Consider the following 24006-nt stretch of genomic DNA (forward strand, 5'->3'; position numbering starts at 1 on the left):
TCACCTTCAAGTTTATTATCGGCCAGTTGGTAGAAGGCTGCCTGAAACTCTTCTTTAAATCCAACATTAGCTGCAGCTTCGTTTTTCTCTGAACACCTAACAATGTAAGAATGCTCTTCAATTCTTCCCTTCAAACTGATTAATATTTCTTTGTATCTAACTGATTCGTTAACTAAACAACTTTTTCTCGATTTTTTACCCGGAGCTTTAGGTTAAGAGGGTTTAGAAAATCTTGCATGGAGTGCAGAAATTTAGGATTTTGCAATGTGCGACCTCAATCTCATTTATTCACGGATTCCTGTGAGTTCCTCTACTTTTGGTTATATAATTTTCTCATTAGTTCATGTTATTTTATTGTCTTAGTTTAGATTATCACATTTGTGCAAGTTTTACCATGCTATTTTTTGCTTCATTCTTCAATAAAAATGATTCCACATGATTTTTTAACAATTGCCATTTTCCATTTTTTTTTGTGTACAATTGGTAAGGCATTACAGAACTTCGGAATATTGGTTAACTAGTGGATTGCCCGTGCCATAATGGCACGGGGGCAGATGGGGTGCTGATGATCTAATGGTGTATCAGGAACAACTTATCCAGTTGTTTCAAACTAATATATATAGTTTGAAAGCTAAGTTTTTTTGTAAAAGGAGAGTGATACTTGTATTTTTTATGTTACTCAACCTATCTGTACACTTTTTTAAATTGGTCTACAATTGTTTGCCAATGTAACCTACAATTGGCAAAGAACAAAAATAATAATCCTATCGGTTTTAAGGGTTGCCTTCAACATTACAATTAACACAAATTAAACATCAAACTGATAATGAAATTAGCCAAGAATAGACACATCATGCTGATAAAAGCAATAGAATCAAATTTTAAAAACAAACTTATGACAGGACTTCTGGATACACGACATTTGTTGTTTCGTGTCTGGAACTGTTCTTTGGAAGTAACACATGGATCCTCCATGCGCTCGTGCATCTGGACAATGCAACTGCTTTTCCCTCAGTTGAAGTAACACATCATCTCATTCTGTGCCTGTTCAAATGAGGGGTGTTAGATTTAAAATCAGAACTTAGTAAAAGTAATACCTGGTATACCGCAACTGCTTTTCCCTTTCTCTTTCGGGATTCCTCTGCCGTAAGCTCATCTTGGAGCTGCACTTGCTCGAGAAGTCTGGGGCTTTGGCGGGTAATGACTTGATCAGCAACTTCGCACCTTGTAACTAAGCCTTCCAAAGTGTTTCTGTCTGGAACGTAACTATTTGCACGGCTTTGTTTCTGTTTTCCAATAAGAAAAATGAGTTTCATTTTTAGTTTTGTGCATTCTGATGCTTATATAATTATAATATATAGTTACTCGATTCATATTTTTGAGAAGCAAACTATATACTTATTTAAATTCAGAGCGAGTAGCAAGATGGCATAACTTAATGTACCCCATTCGAATAAAATATACACACCTGTTTATCGTGTGCAACTTCCTTGCCTTTTCTCTTTCGAGATGCCTCTGTGGCGTGATCCTCTCGAATCTGATTCACTTGCTCGACAATCCTAGGACTTCGACGGGGAAGACGTATGTCTGAACCCTGAACATGCTGACGTTGAGCCTGGCCCTGCTCTATCAATCTTGGGCTTCTACTGAGGTTCATAACAGGAACATCATTGCGCTCTAATTCAAAAATTTGATTAGCAAAACAATTAGAAAAAAGAAAAGAAAATTAGTCTATGTATTGCTTGGGCTGTTACTTTTATTGCCTTACAACAAATATTGGTAAGTTATGTTCAAAGCAAACATTACTTACAACAAATATGACTGTGTTTATTAGGGACAGTTGAACAAAATAATAACATATTACAACCTGCTGACTGCAATGTCTAACGGGTTGCAAAATTATAGTCACTAATGGTACTATAATATTGGTTCATACTACGATGGTTTAGACTCACTGATCTCAAATGCAAATGACATGGACATAACAAATCAAATGTGATGTTTCCTATAACAAATATTGGTAAGTTATTGAATATATTTTCAGTTAAGAATCATAAGTTTTAATATTTTCAGTTAAGGATTTCTATGGTCAGTTACATAATCTCTCGAGTCTCAACTAATCCATCATTGCTATTACTTTTATATCATGGATGCAAGCAAACAGTAAACTAACATAGAAACATCAACATAAAAGAAATATTAAAACTTACCACTACTTGGACCGGCTGTGTGCTCATTGTTAGTTCCCTCACCCACTCTTATTCTTCGTATTTCATAAGCCCTTCGAAGTTGTTCAAGGATCAGCTGTTTGTCATTTCCAGTCACTAAACTTCTTCTTTCTTTCATTGACGAACGGGCTTTTTCAAGGAACTGATGCTTTTCATTTTCAGTCATAGAACTTCTTCTTTCTCTCATTGCAGTACGATGCTTCTCTAATTGAAGCTCTCTCCGCAGCAGCTCAATTTTAGGGCTAAGAATGAAACTTGATTCTGCTTTATGCTCTCCAGCTAAATCAGAAACTGGTAAACCTGCTGCACATATAAAAAATCAGTATTCTCTTGTTCACACCATCACCACAAACTTATGAGTTGTAAAAATGTTGTATTGTCGTCATCTACAACATTACCTTGATTGCTTGTCTCTGCTGTGTTTCCACATCTAATCTTTGCTTTCCTAATGAGATAAGCATTATGATATTTTTCACGGAGCGTTTGTTTTTCGACTTCGGTCATCGAATCCCGTTTTTCACTGAGCCACTGTAACTCAGCATCTCTTTGTTGCTGAGATTGCCTTGCAATAATTCTTGGACTTCGTCTAGCCATCTACAAAGCAAAAGGTGAACTAAATCTGTCATGAACAGGTGCACAGAGATTTTGAATAAAAAAAAAATGAAAAAACAATATTTTCTAAGGCAATTTGCACAAACAGGTAATGCTGACAAAGTTAATCTTTGGTAGAGTTTACATGAACCCTGAAATGCACAATTGTATACAATTGTAATTCAGAATGCAACCTGTTTGGATCAAAGCTACTTGTTTGGTTAAGATTGATCTCTTCTTTTCACTTGCACAGAAAGAAAAAAAAACTGTAATCATCCGAATTATTACCCTAACATTTTCAACATAGACAACCAAACCAAACCTAAAATTGGAAAATCAAAATGAACAAAAAATAGTAACAATTACCAAAACATAAAACTACACGATCAGACGTAAAATATAAAACTCAAAAGATGGTTGCTAATTCTTATCTCATATTGTTCTTCTGAAGGTTAGAGAAAAAAAAATTTGGGGATCTCATCAAAACCCTAATTCCCTCACACCTCAAAAGTAATTCAATCAATTGCACTAAGGGAGGGGTTGACGTTTCTATGTAAAGTAATCAATGGGGAAGTCATTCAATAAATTCACCCAATTTTCGAATTTAGGGTTACAGGTTAGATGATGATTGAATATTCCATCAAACCAAAACCCTGTACTCTAAATTCGAAACTGAGTTGTGCTTACTCGAAATATATAGTGAGAAATACATCTATATTGATGAAGAAAGAAAAGATTTCGATGGGGAAGAACGAATGATAAGGGATAGAAAATCTCGATTGAGAAGAAAAGAAAAGAGAAGAATGAGTAGAGATCGAACTTCTGAAGGGAAAAAACGTAAGTGCTATATTTGCCGTTCATTATTTTTACGAACGTACACTTCATCTCTGTACGTTATTACGATGGCCCATGAAAAAAATGGAAAACACGGAAGGGTAGAGTTGGAATTAAAAAACGACACCAAAATTTCTGTCACTAACACCAAACAAATGATTTTGCTTTATATTATAGATTTACAGAACTTAATCGAGGAAATCGTCTTTGCTTAGGTAGATTTGTATTTCTTTTATTCTGGGTACTATGAAATTAATTGGTACTCAAATAGTTTGGTTGTGTGTTTCACGTACGGTGCCTATGATATATCAATACGAAAACAAAGGTTGTTGTATGGACTTCTGATTTGTCCAAGACTATATATCATAGTGAAAGTTTCTTGCTGATATCCTTAACTTACTTTCCAACATTGTTTTAACTATGATGTTGCTGGCAGAAAATTATTAATGAAGTTGTTAAAGACTTGGAGCTGTAATTCCGGGGATATGGGATACGTAAGTCACTTAGTTAGAAATGTATTATGGTTCGGTTGAGCTATCTCTTTCAAAATGTGCATGAGAATCCCATCTGGGTTTGAATTGGTGGTATTTCTCCTCCACCTAGAGTACGTGCCACTATCGAAATGCAAGAACAAGTAGAACGTGGAAAGCGAGCTCAAGTTCTCCCAAGCGCTTAACGACTGTGTTTTAATTTCTCCTGTTGTAGTAAATACCGAGGTTTGATGCAACCTCCTGAATAAATAGAGTCATACAATGAAATTGTCTATTAGCTTCAATCTATTAGATTTATCATAATATTGTGTGATCAGGAGATTAAAGGAGTTTTTGTTGTCTCTGATATATAATGTCTATGTTCAATTCGGTCGGGATATTTCAGCGGCCAGAAGATCATGTTTCATTTTCTCCTGAGTGCAAGTCATTCCTTTTTAATTTCAAAAGAGGGGAAAAAAACGTCACTTAAATTATTGGTGTTTTGTTTTGTCATTGTTTTATTTCTGGTTTCAGAAAGCAAGGATTCAGATTTGGCCATGCGAGCAGAAAGATACAAAGAATATTGAAGCATGAATATTGTAAGGTTTTTGCTAATTCTTTTCCAAAAATTTTTGAGTTTTGTAATTTGGCAGCTATCTCGGCATAGAGCCTTTCTTAAATAGTAGATTGGTCCAATGTATACATGATTTTTTTCCTTTTTGATGTGCATGGGAAGATTAAAGTTTCCATCTCCTTGAAGGACTCCCTACTTGGGAACTGAAAATGATGGCATTGGTCACATGGCAATAATGATGGTGGTGTTCTTGCTATTGTAGTGGCGGCATACTTCATAGGTAAAAACATGACCACCCAACCCAACATTTTACCCTCCTTATGGTAAACTATATAAGAATTTATTAACTTGGGGATCAAATTTGATTGCCTTTACTGTGCAAAGATAAAACATAATTAATTTCATCTTGTAATCAATTAACAGGCGTCGCTTTGGACTACAGGTAAACAATTAACCGTACAAAATGCTTGGATACTTCTACGTTATCTATCTTGGTTGTATTCCATTAATTAATAAATGTACGGCTGTGTTGATTGTGCATTTCATTGGTTACAGAATATATTGTTGATAAAATGAGCATAACTCAATTGCAGCGGAAGGAACCTTTCTTTTGTCTTTCGTTTTAAATAAGTTGGGCATAGATCATTGTGGTTATTAAGGTGGTTATCTATTTTCACTTGAGCTTAGAAATAGCGGCGTAGTGGTTATTAGTTCTGTGGTGAGTTATATTGTGAGAATTCTCTGATGTGACAAAACCAAAGGAATTGTGGGAGACAAATTGGAAGATATCATATGAAAATATTCTTTATACTGTAAGAAAGGGATACAATATATGTCAAAGTTGATTTTGATGTCAGGGAATCGAAGAACTTTTCCCTGCTTGACATTGAGAGGCTGTGGTAAGGAATAATAGATACCCGAATCTAAGCTTCCTTATGACATGGAATATCTTGCGAAAAGTGTTGAACAGTTTGTAAATTCATTATTCCTTTCAAGAGAATAAATATATTTTCATAGTTAGAACTAAAGCGTACCTTGCTAGGTCAGTTGATTTCATAGTTGTAAGATAGGATTGCTCCTTGGACGAAATTTTTGAAGAACCTTTTCTGGTAAGATCAAGTCAGATTCATATGCCACCAGAATTCAAATAACATCCTGCACATATCTTCTGCCATGGACACGACATTTCATTCCAAAATAAATTACGGCAGTATTTCTCTTGACATGGTTTTTCTTTTTTCAAGAACTTGACATGGTTAAGTCCCTGTTAGTTGTACGTAGTCTAATATGTGTTATTTGATATTTGATCGATGGAGGAATCTCAGGCATGCAACAATGTTTTCTTTTTCTCAAAAAGGGCAATATGTATTAAGAGAAAAACAAGATTACCACTAGATGTGGCATTCGTGGTGACAAAGTACAAAATAGTTCTAATGCTACATTGTAGCTAAAGCAAGACAAAACAGTGCAGAAGAAGAAGAATACAGAACCAAATACTAAGTAAGTTCGACTTTTCCTTCCCAATTATGCAAGACCATGTTGAGAGAAATATAACAATGTTAAGTATTCAAATTCTCCCGGTTACCAAAATTAGATGTTGAACACATATCCTAACATAATACAAATTCTTGAATAAAATAGGTGATATATAGATGTAAAGCCCAAAATCCAACTCTATATAACCAGGCATTTTCGATGTAAAGAGGTTGAGTCACGGCCGTAGGCCTACCTAGTTCTCTATAAATACATTAAACTTATTTGATCACATAATTGTGACTAAAGATAAATGTTTTTGTGTTCATGAAAATGAGTGCTAAGGTTTTAATTAAAATCGGCTAGTTTCGGCTAACCATGTTGGACATAATCTTTATACACGGTTCAGTGACGGTTTACCTAACCATAGTATATATCCAGTTTATGTGAATAAGATTCAAAGTTTTCATCTAATGGTGAATATTGTTTGCTTGGTTCCAAAGATATCTTAGCTTAAACTTAAAGCAACATATGCTTTGAATGTTGGGCATATTAATTAAATGCCCCTATAATAGAGGCCCAACACAAATACCCTCACCAAAATAATAATACCTTCCCCTCAAAAACACGGACAAGTAGATTACTATAATGCCCCTGAATATATTCCACAATTATAACGTTAGATTTCATTTAGTGTAGTAGCCGTTACTATTCATCCCATGATCTCTCTCTCTCTCCTGCTTATCTTATATCTGGCTCTTCTGTAACTACAGAAACAAAAATCAAATTCGAAACCGTCAATCCAAACTGAAAAAGAAACCGTCTTTTGATATATATATCTCAGTAACCGATTTGGTTATAATCATTCTCAATTTCAAGAATCAAAAAATCAGAGAAGAAATGATAGAAAACTAGGTTTTACTGATTTTGAAGATTCAAAGACAAAATTCAAAGAGGTAAACACGATTCTCATCTTCTCCTTACTGCTATTGATGAAGATATTGGTTTCGATGAAGATTTTTTTAACATTTTGACGTTGCTTTCTTACTGTTTACAAAATCAGATTTATTTCTCTGAAGAAAAAAATTTTGTTGCATGTACGATTTATGAACAATTCCTGCTTATAATATGTTTGATATGACTTGGTATCTACTTAGTTTTGTATCTAATTGATTGATTTTGATTTTAGGCTAATTGGAGTTGATTTTGAGTTTCAGCAGTTGCAGTTTCAGATGAAAGAGGTAAGAAATAATTTCTTCAGTTAATTTGATTTTCACCCACTTTGTTGTTCTCTGTATGTGTTTGTTTTTCTGTATGTGTATGTTGATGTCAAAATTGTGAAAGAAAAACAGTCTCGGTTGATGTTGATGTTAATAGATGGGATCAACAATTGGAGTTGATACCATAAAATGCTTTGTTATGTGTGTTGTGTAAGTTCTTTACATGTTGATGACAAAAATTGTGAAAAAGAAAACAGTTTCAGATGATGTTGATGTTAATAGATGGGGTCAACAATTGGAGTTGATCCACATCCATAAAATGCTTTGTTGATTCTACAATATGTGTTGAATGTTGATAATTAATGTTATAGCTATTTGTTGAAAGTTGAATATTGATATTGATTCTGTAAACTTCAAAGGAATTAGAATAGGAGTTGATGTTTCAGTTGTTGTTGTTGATCCCTTAAAATTGTATGTAGATGTGTTTGTTTTTCACTATTCTATTAGATATGAAACTAGTATATAAGTCTAATGTTATATAGATCAACAACAGTAGTTCGATGATAATCAACAACAGGAGTTGATACCATTTGATGGTATCAACAATAATAGTTGATCACATAAAATGGAATCAACAACAGGAGTTGATCCAATTAGAGAGGATCAACAACAGATGTTGATCCCTTTTTACTAACTGTTCAATTGTTATTGTTGTGATTATAAGAAGGTTGGCTAGATTAATACTGTTTGAAATAGATGAAAGAAACGATAAGATCACCAAGGATAAATCCGAAAAGTACACAACCAATTGATGAAAATGTAGCCACCAAAAGGAAGAGGGTGAGCAAGAAGTTATTGATAGAAGAACAGCAAGAAACTGAAGAAGATGTACCAACCAAAAGGAAGAGGGTGAACAAGAAAAATGATAGACCGGCAAAGGATATACAATAAAATTCAGAAGAAGAAGAATCACAAAGCATTGAGAAAGTTAAAACAACAAAGCGAAAAAGTGAGAACAAGAAGAAAGCAAAGGTACAGAAGAAGAAGAAGATTGAAGAAGAAAAAGTAAGAAAAGGAAAAAAAAGGTGGCAATTGAAGAATTAGAAGAAGAGGAAGAAGAAGATTCAGACGAAGAAGAGAACGAATCAGAGGAGGAGGAAGAAGAATCAGAGGAAGAAAAAGTAAATGAAGAATCATATGTGAAGCAGAAAAAGGAACTAAAAGGTAACAATATTGATTTGTGCTTTATGCTGCAATATTAATGAAATAAGTTGTTTAACTATTAAAAAAGAAATATGTCAATGGTTGAGTTGCATTTATGCAGGTAGGCCAAGGGAAAATGAAGTTGCATTTAAAGGAGGTCTCATTCCATTGGTTGGGGAGTTTTCTACACAAGATGTTTGAAGAAGAAGAAGAAGAAGGAAATCCGAAGAAACCAATCCTTGCAAACGCACTTAAGACAAATCCTTTACGGGACTTCTTAAGCCCATTCTACACATCAAACAACAACATTATAGTGACTCCTAAATGGTTAGAGAGAATCAATCTAGCAATACAGCTACTGCTTAGTGGATTTGATAAAGAAAGGAAGAAGCTGACATTTGGAGATCCCAAAAATAATTATACAGAGTGTTCTCTCGATGCAAGGGAATTTGCGCTGATCTTCAAAATAAAAAGAATTTTAGAGAGTGAAGAGTTCAGGAGGAAACTTAAGTCAAAGCACCAAGATGAATGCAGGGAATTCTTGAATAAGAAGTTCAGATTAGAGAAATAGCAAGATTGTCAGGATAAAATAACGAAAACTGAGGTAGAAAACAAACTATAGATTGCAGCTAGAGATGAGTCAGACCCGGAGTATTTTGTCAGACTTTTTATCATGTGGTTATGTGCGGTGGTTTTCTTCCAAGATTCAGGAACAACAAGCTTTGCGAGGAAATGGTTACCTTATGTTCTACAAATGGATGCAGTGTCATGGCCAGATCACATTGTAGAGTATTTGGTTTCGCATATATCAAAACAAAAAGGAAAAAAAGGGATCGTTATTGGATGCACTTCAATGCTACCGGTAAGTAAAAGTCATTTATTTCAAAGCAAAAATGTTTATATTTGTATATAGTAAAATGCTACATACAGTAAATAAGTAAAAACATCTTTCATTTCTTTGTATCCAATATTGGTTCTGTGAGCACACTGGGGACTACATCGACAATAGGAAGGGTTTTGAAACCAGAACTCCAATATTCCTAAGCTGGAACCAGCACATGTTGTTCAAAAAACTTCGAGATGAATTTGACACAAAAGGTGGAGCGAAAATAGACATGACTTGGCTTGATCATAAGGTATTTTTTTTCTTACTATATTTAAATTTACTAGTTCAGAATACTGATTTTTTGTGTATCAACAATGGTAGTTGATCCCAGCAAAATGGATCAATAACCAAAGTTGACAGAAAAATAACTGAAATCTACTGCGGCTAGGTATGATTATGCAATTTTTTTTGTATCTGTGTATTTAAATCAGAGCTGGTTCAGATTAGGATTAGGAAATCAAGTGTGATTATAGATGATAGAGTTAAAGAAATGATATCAACTTGCCATCTGAAATGTATTACGCATTTTGTATATCAACAATGGAAGTTGATGTCCAATGAATGGAATCAACAACCAAAGTTGACATCATATCTGAAATGTGCTCCACTTATATATTGCTGCAATTTCACATACGTCGCACCTCACTCGGGGGATACCCCCCCCCCCCCCCCCCCCCGAGTGAAAGATATATTATGGGTAAAATGTGAGAAAAAAATGATTATTGTAAAAAAAAAAACGTTGCTCACTATATTGCTCACTGATATTTGCAGGTTCATGAAGATTTTGTTGATCGTAGCCCCCGAGTGAAAGATATATTATGGGTAGAATGTGAGAAAAAAATGATTATTTTCAAAAAAAAATTAACAACGTTGCTCACTATATTGCTCATTGATATTTGAAGGTTCATGAAGATTTTGTTGATCCGGTTATAGATTAAGAGATATATTTGATTGACCTGTCAGCACCAGCAAGACAGTTGGAAGTAGAGAGGCATAGGAATGAGGATCTGACAGAGCAAACATTTATCTTGAACTTGACAAGCAGGAGATAAAATATCAAAGGAGGGGACAAGCAAAGACATCGATGAGCAACATAATATTCATGAAGAAACTTATTGACAGCAACAAGGACAGGATTCATTTGAAGCCTGAAGATGAAGCGAGACTTAAATATATTGCTGAAGAAGTGAAGGAATCGGAAGAAAAGGAGAAACATCTCCATAGATCAAGATCAGAGAGTACTCAACAGGAATTCAACAGAGCAGTCAAGGATTTGTTTGAGAGTGATTTAACTCCAGTGGATAATACAGGTGAATAACCATCTGGAAAGGAAAATGAAGTTAAGTTGGAAGCTGTTACAAATGAAGAACCATCTGGAAAGGAGAATGAAGATGAATTGAACGTAGAAGAAGAACAAGAATCAAGTCAACTGACATTGTCACTTTCAGATGCATGTCAAAGTGATTTGGAAAAAATCTTTCAGAAGGGTTATCAAAGTGGACTAAAGTTCCAGGTATATCCTTTGGTGTCATATGCTTTGAGGACAAACTGGTCAAAGGGCTTCCATGCAGGAAGAGAAGAAAAGAGAAGACAAGAAGAAGCAGACATTCAAATTACATAGTGTGATTGTTGAGATTTCTAACTCAGTTCAACAGATATAAGAGGACAAAAATCTTCCAATAACCAATGTGATTGCAAATACTGGTAACTCAGCTCAACAGTTAGAAGACGAGAATGAAGTAAATGAAGGAGAAAGGAGTACAAACATGCAGTAAGCGGAGATGGTGGGAGATGTACTTGTTTATTCAACTCCTCCACTTAAGGCTATACTTCCAGAGAGATCAGGTTATGTCCCTACAGGTACTATTCACTAACTCAGTTGGAGAAGTACTCAATTTATGTTCTGCACAATTTGAAAATGTATGCAAGTATGATTATGTTATGCAAAATGCAAGTATTTTGATAATGTTGATTATACAAGTTTCAGTTTAGGTTCTTTCACTATGAAAAATGAACACTATAACATATGAAATTTTGTTGTATAGAAACTAGAGATATAATGCTAGTTTTGTTTTTGGTTTTAGTGCTAATGTTATATAGATCAACAACAGTAGTTGATCACATAAAATGAAATCAACAACAGGAGTTGATACCATTTGATGGTATCAACAACAGGAGTTGATCCCATTAGATAGGATCAACAACATATGTTGATACCTTTTTACTAACAATAGAAGAATCAACAACAATTGTTGATCCCAAAAAACAATGAGTCAACAATGATATGTTGATACTGTTAATCTAATCAGATTATTTCCTTGCAGGTACTACCCCAACCTTCCCAAGATTCGGTGCGATCACTGCCGGAATATTTCCTCCTACTCCTCCAGAACAGATGGAAGATGGTCCGACACAACAAACAGAATATACTCATACACAGAAAACAGAAGAGAGTGATTCTGAAACTCCAGATGATGATAATGTGTTGGAAGGGCTTAAAGTGATATACAAATTAGATGAAATACCTGGGCCAACTGAAGAGGAAGACAGGACCCAAGACGGTGATGATTCTGAAGCGACGCAAAGCTAAAGGAATCAGTCTGACGCTACTGGAAGAGCACGTAGGTATAACACAAGGTCGTCAAGGAATCCGCCAGATAAATTCACACCTGATGATAAAGTGAAGAGGAGAACGAAAGGAGGAAAGGGAAAGAAGAAGGGCGGAGGTGTTAAAGAACCGGTAATAATCGACCGTGATAATTACATTGATGTGACGCCGCCTGAGACAAAGAAACTGAAGAAGCCAGAAAATCTCAAACTCTGGAAATCCTGCATTGAGGAAGAAAAATATCCTTCGTCCATTCTTTGAGAAAGCAACAGAAAGTATGTAACTCTGTAACAAATTGCCTGTTTATTCATAGGTATAAACAATTAAAGTTGATGCCATGCAACATCTGCGAAAAAATGATTGTAAATCCAAGTTGCATTTAGAATTTCTAATATGTTATTTCAGGATAATAATGCTTCAACAATAATACGTTATGTTATGTCAGGGAGTTAACCTAATATTTGCAAATGCAGTACCAGAGCATATAACCTTTTTTTCAACAATGCAGTGGAAGAGATCGTCTTTGGAAGGCATATCTAATCTCTAATGGATTACCAGAACATTAACAACGAGATTATTGATTACTACATCAACATGCTGCAATCAAAGATGCAAAATCCATCTAAGCCAGCATACTATGGGAAGAAGCACTTAATTCTGTCTACCAATGCTTATGTAAGTAACGCAAACTCTTAATCTGTCTTTTCAATAACTTTTTACATAAACTTATTTAGTTCTATATTATCGTAGTTGAAACTTTATTGTTGTTATCTGTAAAAAACAAACTAAATGCCAAGAAAATGATGCAGCAAATAATGAGGGGAGCAATATCTAGCAAAGATGCAAGCAAAGTGCATAAATGTGGGAATCCAGATATGTTAAGGAAAAATTACCCAGTGGATGACGATGACGCAATACTGTTGATACCAATGTGTCTACAAGACAGGGATCAGAAACCGTTCCATTGGGTGCTTCTTACATTGATACGTGGAAGATGGTTGATTTTCAACGCCATTTATTACTACAAAGGATACAACAAGCATTACAATGTCATGGTACAACCATTGACTCCTCTCTTGAACCAAATGGGTATAAAAGATTTTGAGACAGATGGAACAGTAACTACAATTTTAGACAATTACAAGGTACCACCACAACAGGGTTTGGACTGCGCAATGCACATCTACATGTTCATGAAATATTTGGTGAAGCGTGGAGACTGTTGGGATCTAAATGATAAGAGCATTGAATACCATGAGAATATAAACAAGAAGAGAGCGAAGATGGCTGCCAGGATGTTAGCTGAATTTGATGCATGGAAACCAACCTTGGAAGAAGGTAATCAAGTACAAGAACTTACAGACTCAGTCGAAGAGGTACTCAACATATAAGACTCTGTTGAACCATTAGATTAGTGCAAACACACTTAGGTGTAGTTTTACATATGTTGGTAAGTAATTCAGTTAATCTATGTAGGTCTGCTAATTGATGATCAATACATCTTATAGTTACTGTAAATTTATGTCTGAAAGTCTGTTTATGTTCTGAAACAATTTGGAGGATATGTTTAGTACTAGTTTGTTATGAATTAATATTACTATTAGTTATCAAGTGAATATCAAAGTGAATGAATGGTTTTGTTCTCAAAGTGAATGAATGTTGGTGGTAAAGATTGCAGGTATGCGCAGCTAATGGAGTTGAGTTGTATATACAGATGAAACCATGAAAAAAAATTCTTTTTATTGAGCATCAACAATGGAGGTTGATCCATTTTTGGGATCAACAATGGGAGTTGATCCCGAAAATAAATGGGTCAAAAAAATAATTGATAAATAACTGATTGGTTTCTCATCAAGTGAAGGAATGTTGGTAGTAAAGATTGCAGGAATGCACAACTAATGGAGTTAACTTGTATATATACAGATAAAACAATGTAAATTTTTTCTTTTAAGTAAGCATCAACAATGGAAGTTGATACAGTAATGGGGATCAACATTGGAAGTTTATGCCATGACTTGGATGAACATTAATATGTTGATACTGTTTACCTAGTAAAGATTGCAGGTATGCACATCTAATGGAGTTAACTTGTAACGATGCAATTTTTTTATTTTCATTAAGCATCAACAATGGAAGTTGATCCAGTAATGGGGGATGAACAATGGAAGTTGATACCATGACTTGGATCAACGTTGATATGTTGATACTGTTTACATAGTACTTTTTCCTGTAAAAAAACCAGTAAACCTGGAACCTGCAAACGACATAAAACTGGCAAGAATAACATTCATAAACAAAAAATAAAACAGAATGTATATCATTAAAAACAAAACAAATCCAACCAGAAAAATAGGAAAACAATAAAAAGAACTAACATCCATGTTAATCATCAAAAAACTAGCATAAAAAGGTAAAAAAAAAGTTCATAAAAATAGGAAAACATCAGAACTACCATACTACGATTACCGATACTTCAGAACAACATCCTCCTCAAGAAGTTGATCATTTTGGAGTTAGACTCCTTGCGGAAGACTGGTGCACGAGGAGCCAAAGGAGCTCTGCGACATCTACGACGGTTGTGGAAGGCAAATCTTCCACACTGACCACACTTCCTTTTCTTGCGAACTTTCTCTCGAGAAACCCTATACCTTGAAGTAGTTGGCCTTCCAGCTGACTCTTGGGAGGAAAAACATAACCTTCCTCATTGATTTTAGGAGGCCTCTCACAGTCGGGAATAGGACAGATAGGACGAGCATACAAACCTCTATAGTACTCGGTGGTATAATATGGTATGATGTACTTGTAAGGTTCATCTGGCCCAATCTGCAACATCGCTTTCATCGAATGGGTGCAAGGGAAACTATGCTTCTGCCACCAATTGCAAGTGCATGTCTTAGCATCCAAGTCGACTGTGTGCTTTCCAGTAGGAGAAATGATCTCGAAAACTTTATCACTTGATCTACGGAACTTGTAAAATCGGCAGTCAGTAACCCTCTTGTTGAGCCTAGCCTACATCCGGGGAGTAAGCTTTCCAGTCCACTTACTAGACTCCACCTTCCTCTTGTAGTTCTGCTCCATTACATAAGCACGAATATAATCTATAAGCTCAAGTGCTGGAAGCCGCTTATCATGCTTAATCACACTGTTAAAACTCTCAGCAATGTTTGATGTGTTCTCACCAAACCTTTCTCCTAGAAATGCATGAGCAGCCCAGTTCTTGAACAGATTCTTTACCATCCAATCAAAAACTGAATCCAGCTTCAGATTGCTCATACTCTTGGCAGCAGCATAAAACTTCTCCTTTGTTAACGCAGTGTAGCACTCTTCAAACAGCTTCACAGCAGTTTGCATACTCTTGCCCTTTGGAACCGGAATATTACCCTTCATGTGGTACAAACAGAAAGAATGGTAAGCTTTTGGAAAGACAAGAGGGACATGCTTCAAAAGGCCAGCTCCACGGTCTGATATGATGGTCAGTGGACGGTCTTCACTGATAATACCCTTTAAATTGGTTAAGAACCATTCCCAACTCTCACAATTCTCGCAAGGTACGATTCCAAATGCAACTGGATAGATCTCTACAACAAACAAATAAACACGAAAAATTCACAAAGTGACCCATAAAACTGAAATGCATGAACAAGTTATGGGGTGAACAACAAATATTATGGGATCAACAAGTGAGATTATGGGATCAACAACTGAATCAACAACTGAAATTATGGGATCAACAACACACAACAACAAATATTATGGGCTCAACAACTAAAATTATGAGATAAACAACACATATTAGGGGATTAACAAGTAAAACTATGGGATCAAAAACAAAAAATATGGGCTCAACAACTAAAATTATGGGATCAACAACAAAGTTATGGAATCAACAAACTGAAATTATGGGATCAACAATAGAAACTACAAACCTACAACAAAAGTTAATACAGAAATATGGGATCAATAACAATATTTATGGGATCAACAAAAGTTATGTGATTCATATAATTGAAATGCAAGGAAATATCAGACAACAAAAGTTATTGTGTCATCAACAAAAACACTTAATAATTAAAAAAGAGAAAAAAGATTAAAAAACATACCTTGGTTACCAGTTTTCCCGCAAGAAACCATAAGACCACCCTTAAACTTCCCAGTGAGAAAATTACAATCAATAAACAACATCGGACGACAGTACTTATTGAAACCAGTAATAGAAGCTTCGAAAAAAACAAAAAACCTCTGGAACTGCTTCGTTTCACTATCATACTCAAACTTGACCACGCTACCAGGATTATAACGTTCAATAGATTATTTATACCAAAGAAGGTCTAAATAAGACTTGATGTCATCACCTCAAAGAAACTCTTTAGTGAACTTTAAACCATGGTATGCCTGACTATAAGTGAGATCAATACCATATTCCAGATGGAGCAGATCTTGGACATCGGCTGCAGTCTTCTTCTTCTTTGATGCTCGAAATTCATCCATTAAGATATCCTTCAGAAAAGACTTCGTCATCCTGACTTTTGCGGGATCAGAAGAAGCTAAATCACATGAATGCTCTCCGCGAAACTTCTTGCACTGAAAGACACCTTTAGTATTGGCAACGAGAGATGCGTGAAACCTCCAGCTACAATTTTGACTTTTCTTGTTATTACACTGCACAGTATAACGTTTCTTGTCACTCTTACGTGCGTCAAGTTTGTAACCACTATGAATTTCGTACTTCTTAATAGTATCACGACAATCAATTTTACTCTCAAAAACCTGCCTTACTCCAGTTAAGATGTTGGCCCAAGCATCTGACTTCTTGGGGGCCCTTTTGATCAAAGATGAATCATTCGTCAGGTCTTCTACAATATCCAATTCATTGTTTGAAACACAACTTGATGATGACGAAGAAGGAGCAACAGAAGAAGAAGAAGAAGAAGAAGGAACATAATGAACACAAATCTTCAGCTGGATGTTAAACTTGACAACATCAATCCCTTTCGAGATACAGTAGTGAATGAAAAACCTCAACTCCAAATCGTGACTAATAACATGTGATCATTCTATCTACAATGTAACCAAACAGTACAAGGTCTTCAGGGATATAAGGCTAGTATTTCTTCACCACACTTATCATGTCACAGACGTAGTTGATTTGGTACCCCCAGTGTTTTCACTTTCAACCTAATTTCAATCCTATCTTTCCTGGTGATGGTGATGGTTCTTCTTTTAGAGGTGGTTTTCATGGTTCTAGTACCTATAGACAACCATCGCAACTGATGGTAATTTTCCAAGATCTACTGCTCTCATTGCAATCGTGTTATTTGTAAGATATGCTTTAAAATTGGCCATACAACTTACAGGTGTTGTCAAAGAATGAATTTTTCACAACAAGGCAGAGAACCTCCACAAACTCTTTCTACAATGCTTGTTAGTGCTAATATTCTTGGTGAAAAAGTGGGGGTACAACAACCTCACCCAATATTTCGCTTAACAATCTGTATGGACTAACTCCAATATACTTTTAATAGAATCAACTAGACATTCAGACTCAATCTTAATAAAAAGTATATCAAAGAGTTATATCTCAATTTCTCGATTCAATCCTCACTCAAGCAAATAGGAATTTGCGAGCCTGATTGAATACAAGAGAAATAACTTGAACGGTACCAAAGACCAATGTTCAAGGATCAATCAATTTCAATCAACAACCAAAGGTTGGGTTTACCAATTGATCGATTCAACGCACAACCTGTGATATTTCAATTATATAACAAAATATAATGCAGAAAAAAAATAACACAGACACCAGAATTTTGTTAACGAGGAAACCGCAAATGCAGAAAAACCTCAGGACCTATTCCATATTGAACAACACACTTTATTAAGCCACTACAGACTATAGACTGCTACCAATTAACTTCGGACTGGAATATAATTAAACCCTAATCAAACGCACACGGATTTAAGGTACAGTTGCGCTCCTTACGTCTCTGATCCCAGCAGGATACTACGCACTTAATTCCCTTAGTTGATCTCATCCACAACTAAGAGTTGCTACGACCCAAAGTCGAAGATTTTAATAAACAAATTTGTCTCACACGGAAAAGTCCACTGGAATAGATAAATCTGTCTCCACAGAAATACCTACGAGTTTTGTTCTGTCTTTTGATAAATCAAGGTGAACAGGAACCAATTGATATACCAGACTTATATTCTCGAAGAATAGCCTAGAAATATCAATCACCTCACAATCATCTTAATCGACTAGCGAAACAAGATATTGTGGAATCACAAACAATGAGACGAAGGTGTTTGTGACTACTTTTCTATCTTGCCTACCGGAGATATAAATCTCAAGACAGTCTTACGATTACACTCAATCACGATACAAACAGCAAGATCAGATCACGCAACTACAGAGAAAATAATTGGGTCTGGCTTCATAATCCCAATGTAGTCTTCAAGTCGTTAACCTACAGGGTCTCGAGAGAAACCTAAGGTTAAAGGAGAATCGACTCTAGATTATAATACTAGTATCACACAGGAGGTGTGAGGATTAGGTTTCCTAGTTTCTAGATTTCTCCTTTATATAGTCTCCAAAGCAGGGTTTGCAGTCTAAGTTACCTTGGTAACAAAGCATTCAATATTCACCGTTAGATGAAAGCCTGATTAGATTCAAGATAATATATTTCAATTGTTAGATCGAACTTATCTTGTTATACACAAATGAAATGTAACTTCATTTAGGTTTGAGTAACCGTACCTAAACGTGTACACCTAGTTGGTTCAACAATAGTTAACCAATGGTTATCCATATGAGCACTTTCATACCAACCTTATTCATCTTCACCATAACTAGTTCAGGTGACTCAAATGAACTAGTTATAGATTTGTTCAATTGCTTAAAACTCATAGAAGTATACAAGACATAATCGAAGCAAAAACGATTTTGATTCACTCGAATCGATTCATGAACATTATAGCCACGGTTTTCAAAGATTACATTCCTTAATTTATAAATGTCTTAGTTCACGAATAAACTAATTTGATTCACTCGAATCGATTCATGAAGTTGGCTAAAGTGAAACCTTAAGCATATTTCGAGAAATAGATAAGAAAGATAAACGCGGCTCGAAATAGCAAATGTGTATAATCGAAGTCTATATAGTAATAAGACTTTTGTCTCAAGATAGGAGATATAATAGATAGACTTTTGAGTGATAGATAAGTTCAAGTCTCCACATACCTTTTTGTCGATGAAGTTTCACCAGTTCCTTGAGTAGTTCTGCGTCTTTGCATGATGAACGTCGTGGAGTCTATAGCTCAACTACACTCCCTACCTTAGTCCGAGACTTAGCTATAAGTAGACTAGAAATCAAGACTTATAGTTTTGGCAACTAAACTTGACAAACAAGCTTGATATAGAAACGCTTGCGAGTTCGACCGAGCAGTGCTCTAAGAATATCCCACTTTGTTAATTTCAGTGACAAAACTATCAATACATATGGTGTTAGAGCACTGCTCGGTCGAACTCTCATGCGTTGCTATCTCAAGCATGTTTGTCAATGTTAGTGATCAAAACTATAAGTCTTGATTTCTAGCCTATTTATAGATGTCTAGGACTAGGACATAGATTGTGTAGTTGAGCTTAGTTTTTACGGAGTTCATCATTTGAAGACGAAGAACTACTAAGGGGAGCTTGTGGAACTTCTTCGACAAAAGGTATGTGGAGACTTGAACTCATCTATCACTTGGAAAGTCTATTTCTACTATCTCCTATATTGAGACATAAGTCGTGTTACGATATGGTTTTCTCTATACGCATTTGATATTTCGAGCTGAGTATATCTCGGTTACATATTTATCGAAATATATGTTGGTAAGCTTTCGCTTCGACCAAGTTCATCTTATATCATGAGAAAATTTCTGAGTAATATCTTACGTGGTTTGTGTGATACAATCGTTTGATGTAGGCTCGGAATGTTTTAATAATGATTATTTCAATATCTTGAAAATTGCTTTGATGCTAATAGTGTGTGAAAACGACTGTTATCATTATAGAAGAATGTTTCAATGATTGAAATAAAGAGTTTAGAATCTTGTAATCATCTTTGGATATAAGCATAGTGTGTTCGCACATTAGTGTATAAGACTAAAACCGGGAACCTAAAGTATGCATACTTGTGTGTATACAAAAAGGTTGTAGGAGACTGGGTAAGTGCGTACGGGTACGCATACTGGCGGAAGTTCACGTCCGTGAATTTCTGCTGAGTTTGAAATCCAAAACCAAACTCATCATGTTACCTAAAGTACGTGTACCCGTACGCATACTGGCAGAAAGTTCACGTCCGTGAATTTCTGCTGAGTTTGAAAACTAAAACAAATTCAAATCTGGTTAATTAAGTACGCATACTTAAGTAGGTTACTTTCTAAAATCGGTTATACATGAACCTAAACATTTATCAATAAGGAATGCAAACAGTGGCTATAATGTTCATGCATTGATTCGAGTGAATCAAACCGATTTTGCTTCAATTGTGTTCTTGTATAATTCTATGAGAATATAGCAATTGAACAACTCTTTAACTAGTTTCATTTGAGTCATTTGAACTAGTTATGGTTGAGATGAATAAGGTTGATATGGGAGTAATCATATGGATAACCTCGGTTAAGTATTTGTGAACCAACATGGTGTACACGTTTAGGTACGGTTACATAAACCTAAATGAGAGTACATTTCATTTTTGTGTAACAAGTTAAGTGCGATCTAACGGTTGAAAGATATTAGCTTGGTTGAATCGGGTTTTTTATCTAACGGTGAATATTGAATGCTTTGTTACCAAGGTAACTTGGATTGCAAACCCTGTTTTGAAAACTATATAAAGGAGAACTCTAACAACTGGGAAACCTAATTCCCACACCTCTTGTGTGTTACTAGTTTCGTAATATTGGCTTGAGATTTATATCTCCGATAGGCAAGATAGAAAAGTAATCACAAACACCTTCATCTCATCGTTTGTGATTCCACAATATATTGTTTCGCTAGTCGATTAAGATTATTGTGAGGTGATTGATAATAATAGGATGTTCTTCGGGAATATAAGTCCGGTTTATCAGTTGGTTCATGTTCACCTTGATTTATCAAAATACGGAACAAAAACTCTTGGGTATTTCTATGTAATACACATTTGTCTATCAAGTCTTCGACTTTGGGTTGTAGCAACTCTTAGTTGTGGGTGAGATCAGCTAAGGGAATCAAGTGTGTAGTATCCTGCTGGGATCAGAGACGTAAGGAGCGCAACTGTACCTTGAACCAGTGTGAGTTTGATTAGGGTTTAACTATATTCCAGTCCGAAGTTAATTGGTAGCAGGCTAGAGTCTGTAGCGGCTTAATAAAGTGTGTTGTTCAATCTGGAATAGGTCCCGTTCAAGTTACTCCTCTTATATTCAATCGAGTTCGCAGATTTCTATTTGATGATTGCGGATTGAATTAAGAGTTAGAGATATTAAAACTCTTTGATATACTTTACTCTAGCTTGAGTATGACTGTCTAGTTTATTCTCTAGAAATTGTATTGGAGTAAGTCCTCTCAGATTGCCAAACGAATTGCTGGGTGTGGTTGTTAGACCCCCGCATTTTCAATTGGTATCAGAGCAGGCAAACACATTAAAGACCTTACAAGTCTGTGTTTGTAGCAAGTTGTGTTCTGAGGACCTAAGAAGTATCTCACAAGATAACGCATATTGATATGTCTTCCAAAGACTCTAATTACAAAAAAACTTGGGTTTGCCTCAAAGGATAACTCCTTAGTAGATTCTTCCGAATCCCGAGGGAAAAACAAGTTCTGTGAACTTATGTCAGAATCTGAAATGGAACTCACCAGATCATTAGAAAATAGTGCTGATCTTCAAGCTTCTAAAATTAAGATTCTTGAAGAAAAGAATGATCATCTTATTGATGAATTTTAGAAATCTCTTGAAAGGGAACGTGAACTCTACATCTTCATTGAATCTCTCTCTAACGACATCGGACAACTGGTTCAAGAAACTAATGTACAGCGTGAAAATATTAGCACTCTTGAAGATACTGTTAAACCATTTGGTCAAGGATCATTCATCAGAAATAAACAGCTATCGTGTTGAAAAAGAGAAACTTGCTGCATCTCTTTAACTTGCCCGAGAACAGTGTAACACCTTGAAAAAAGAAAATTCTGTCTTGATGATTAATTCATCTTCTATACTTTCTCCTGATACTCACAAGGTTTTACCTAGCTGTTGATGGTGGTTTTTAGTTCAGGGATAAAGTTGAAAATTTCCCGCATTAAATATACTATCACTCTGCAGAGAGACAGAGCCATGTAAAAGTGATGAGTGTCCAACCTCTTCACTGGCGCATTTATTGAGCAATTAAATATATTCACATGAATTTTACCCAGAATGGTGCATGTAGAAACAATCCCAGATGTTCTGTAAATTTTGGCACCTTGCCTGTATTATTCAGTTAATATAAGTTTCTTTGAACGCTTTTTGTGATGTGTTCCCTGGCTGAACCCTTAATATTGATATGGTATGGCAATTTGTGTTCACTCGCAACAGAGTAGAACGAATTTCCAAGTATCAAGGCTAAGGTCCTTGCATAAAGTATTCAATCAGAAATCATACTGCTCTCTTGCAGTGAACTTAAAGAACTCTGTGTCAACACATAGAATTCAATCAATTTTGTGATAATTCACAAGATTTAGATATTACCCTGACTAATTTGCAAAAATTAGGGTTTTGCACCCTGCGCAGTATATTAGACCTTGCCTACCGAAATTAAGCCTAGGCGAACTAGGCAATTAATACGCCATGGATTAGTAGGTGAAAAATCCTACCCACAATCAGAAAACAAGGAATAAAGGAGCCGCGGAATAGGAGCAGCAACAAAAGGAGGTGTGGCCATGCCACAGGCCAGCCGGCGCCACTTGCAAGTGGCTACACCCCATGCTGCTCGAACCGGGCTCTGTTCCCGCCACACGCACATGAGTTGTGGTTGGTCTCATACTTGCCAGCCCTATTTCCCATCGACCAATCAGGTCGCTTTAAATCCGCCACAAGCACACTAGAAGTGTGGCCACACTCATACTTGGCCAGCTCCTCTTTTAATCGACCAATCAGGCCGCTCTAAACCTGCCACAATATTAAAAGAGGCAAGGTTGCGCCAAATAATCACAATCCCAAATTGGCTTTCCTAAAGTCGCGCCAATACACTAATTAGCATGCCAACATGCCACTCCACCATGTCAATGGAATGCCAAACGTGCACGCCAAACGTGTCATTCCGCTCCATATGCTAATGGCATGACCAAACCTTTCATGCCGCATTCAGGTACTAAACATGCATTCCAAACGCGCCACTTTGCCGCAACAGCATGCCGAACGTGCCAACGTACCATAAATAGCGCGCCTACGTGCTAATCCACCTTATGTTTGTGGCCAACGCCGTAACAGACTTCAATATGGTTATCCTAACCAGAAACACGATCTTTCTCTAGTGGCGATGGTCGAAACCCTAATTTCCAATCGTGGTACAAATTATGTCACTTCGGGCCCCACAACATGCCACTATCCATGCGGGACCCAGGAAACCCTAATAAAGACGCCATATCATAGCCACTCGTGGCAATCATTGCTCCTGTGGTCGTTTTCACATGATGGCCTGGCTATGGTTCCTTTGGCATGGCTATGGCACCGTTTTCGCAAAACGTCGCAGCGCCACGGCCACATGTTGCATGCCGTATGCGCTATTTCGGCATGCCAAACCCTAATTTAGGCAAAGTTTTTATGCCAACCAATCCAAGTAATGATTCCCAGTGCATTGGGATTGTTGTGGCAACTGGAACTGATGTTATCAAGCCACATTTGGGTCTAACACCAATGTGCCAAA

At 36.0% G+C, this 24006-nt stretch overlaps 2 protein-coding genes across 4 annotated transcripts; both read right to left on the bottom strand.

Moving 5' to 3' along the window:
* Nucleotides 1-666: 666 nt before the first annotated feature.
* LOC113350032 lies at nt 667-3640 on the bottom strand. Of its 3 annotated transcripts, none has more exons than XM_026594099.1 (5): nt 3186-3640; nt 2627-2822; nt 2211-2531; nt 1469-1677; nt 667-1286 (listed from the first exon to the last, which is right to left on the bottom strand). In XM_026594099.1, exons 2-5 carry the CDS (start codon nt 2820-2822, stop codon nt 1029-1031), a joined length of 984 nt encoding a protein of 327 aa, XP_026449884.1. In that variant the 5' UTR covers nt 3186-3640; the 3' UTR covers nt 667-1028. The 3 variants fall into 3 exon arrangements, with proteins under 3 accessions (XP_026449884.1, XP_026449883.1, XP_026449885.1); XM_026594098.1 differs by having other exon boundaries at nt 3014-3640; XM_026594100.1 differs by having other exon boundaries at nt 2211-2528; nt 2627-3637.
* A 10949-nt stretch (nt 3641-14589) lies between these two features.
* On the bottom strand, nt 14590-17388 carry LOC113352510. Its single transcript, XM_026596322.1, has 5 exons — nt 17336-17388; nt 16463-17122; nt 16188-16369; nt 15142-15665; nt 14590-15096 (listed from the first exon to the last, which is right to left on the bottom strand). The coding sequence occupies exons 1-5, from the start codon at nt 17386-17388 to the stop codon at nt 14590-14592; spliced, it is 1926 nt and encodes a 641-aa protein (XP_026452107.1).
* Nucleotides 17389-24006: the final 6618 nt, after the last annotated feature.

Source organism: Papaver somniferum, chromosome 2 (genome assembly GCF_003573695.1).
Source record: "Papaver somniferum cultivar HN1 chromosome 2, ASM357369v1, whole genome shotgun sequence".
NCBI lineage: Eukaryota > Viridiplantae > Streptophyta > Magnoliopsida > Ranunculales > Papaveraceae > Papaver > Papaver somniferum.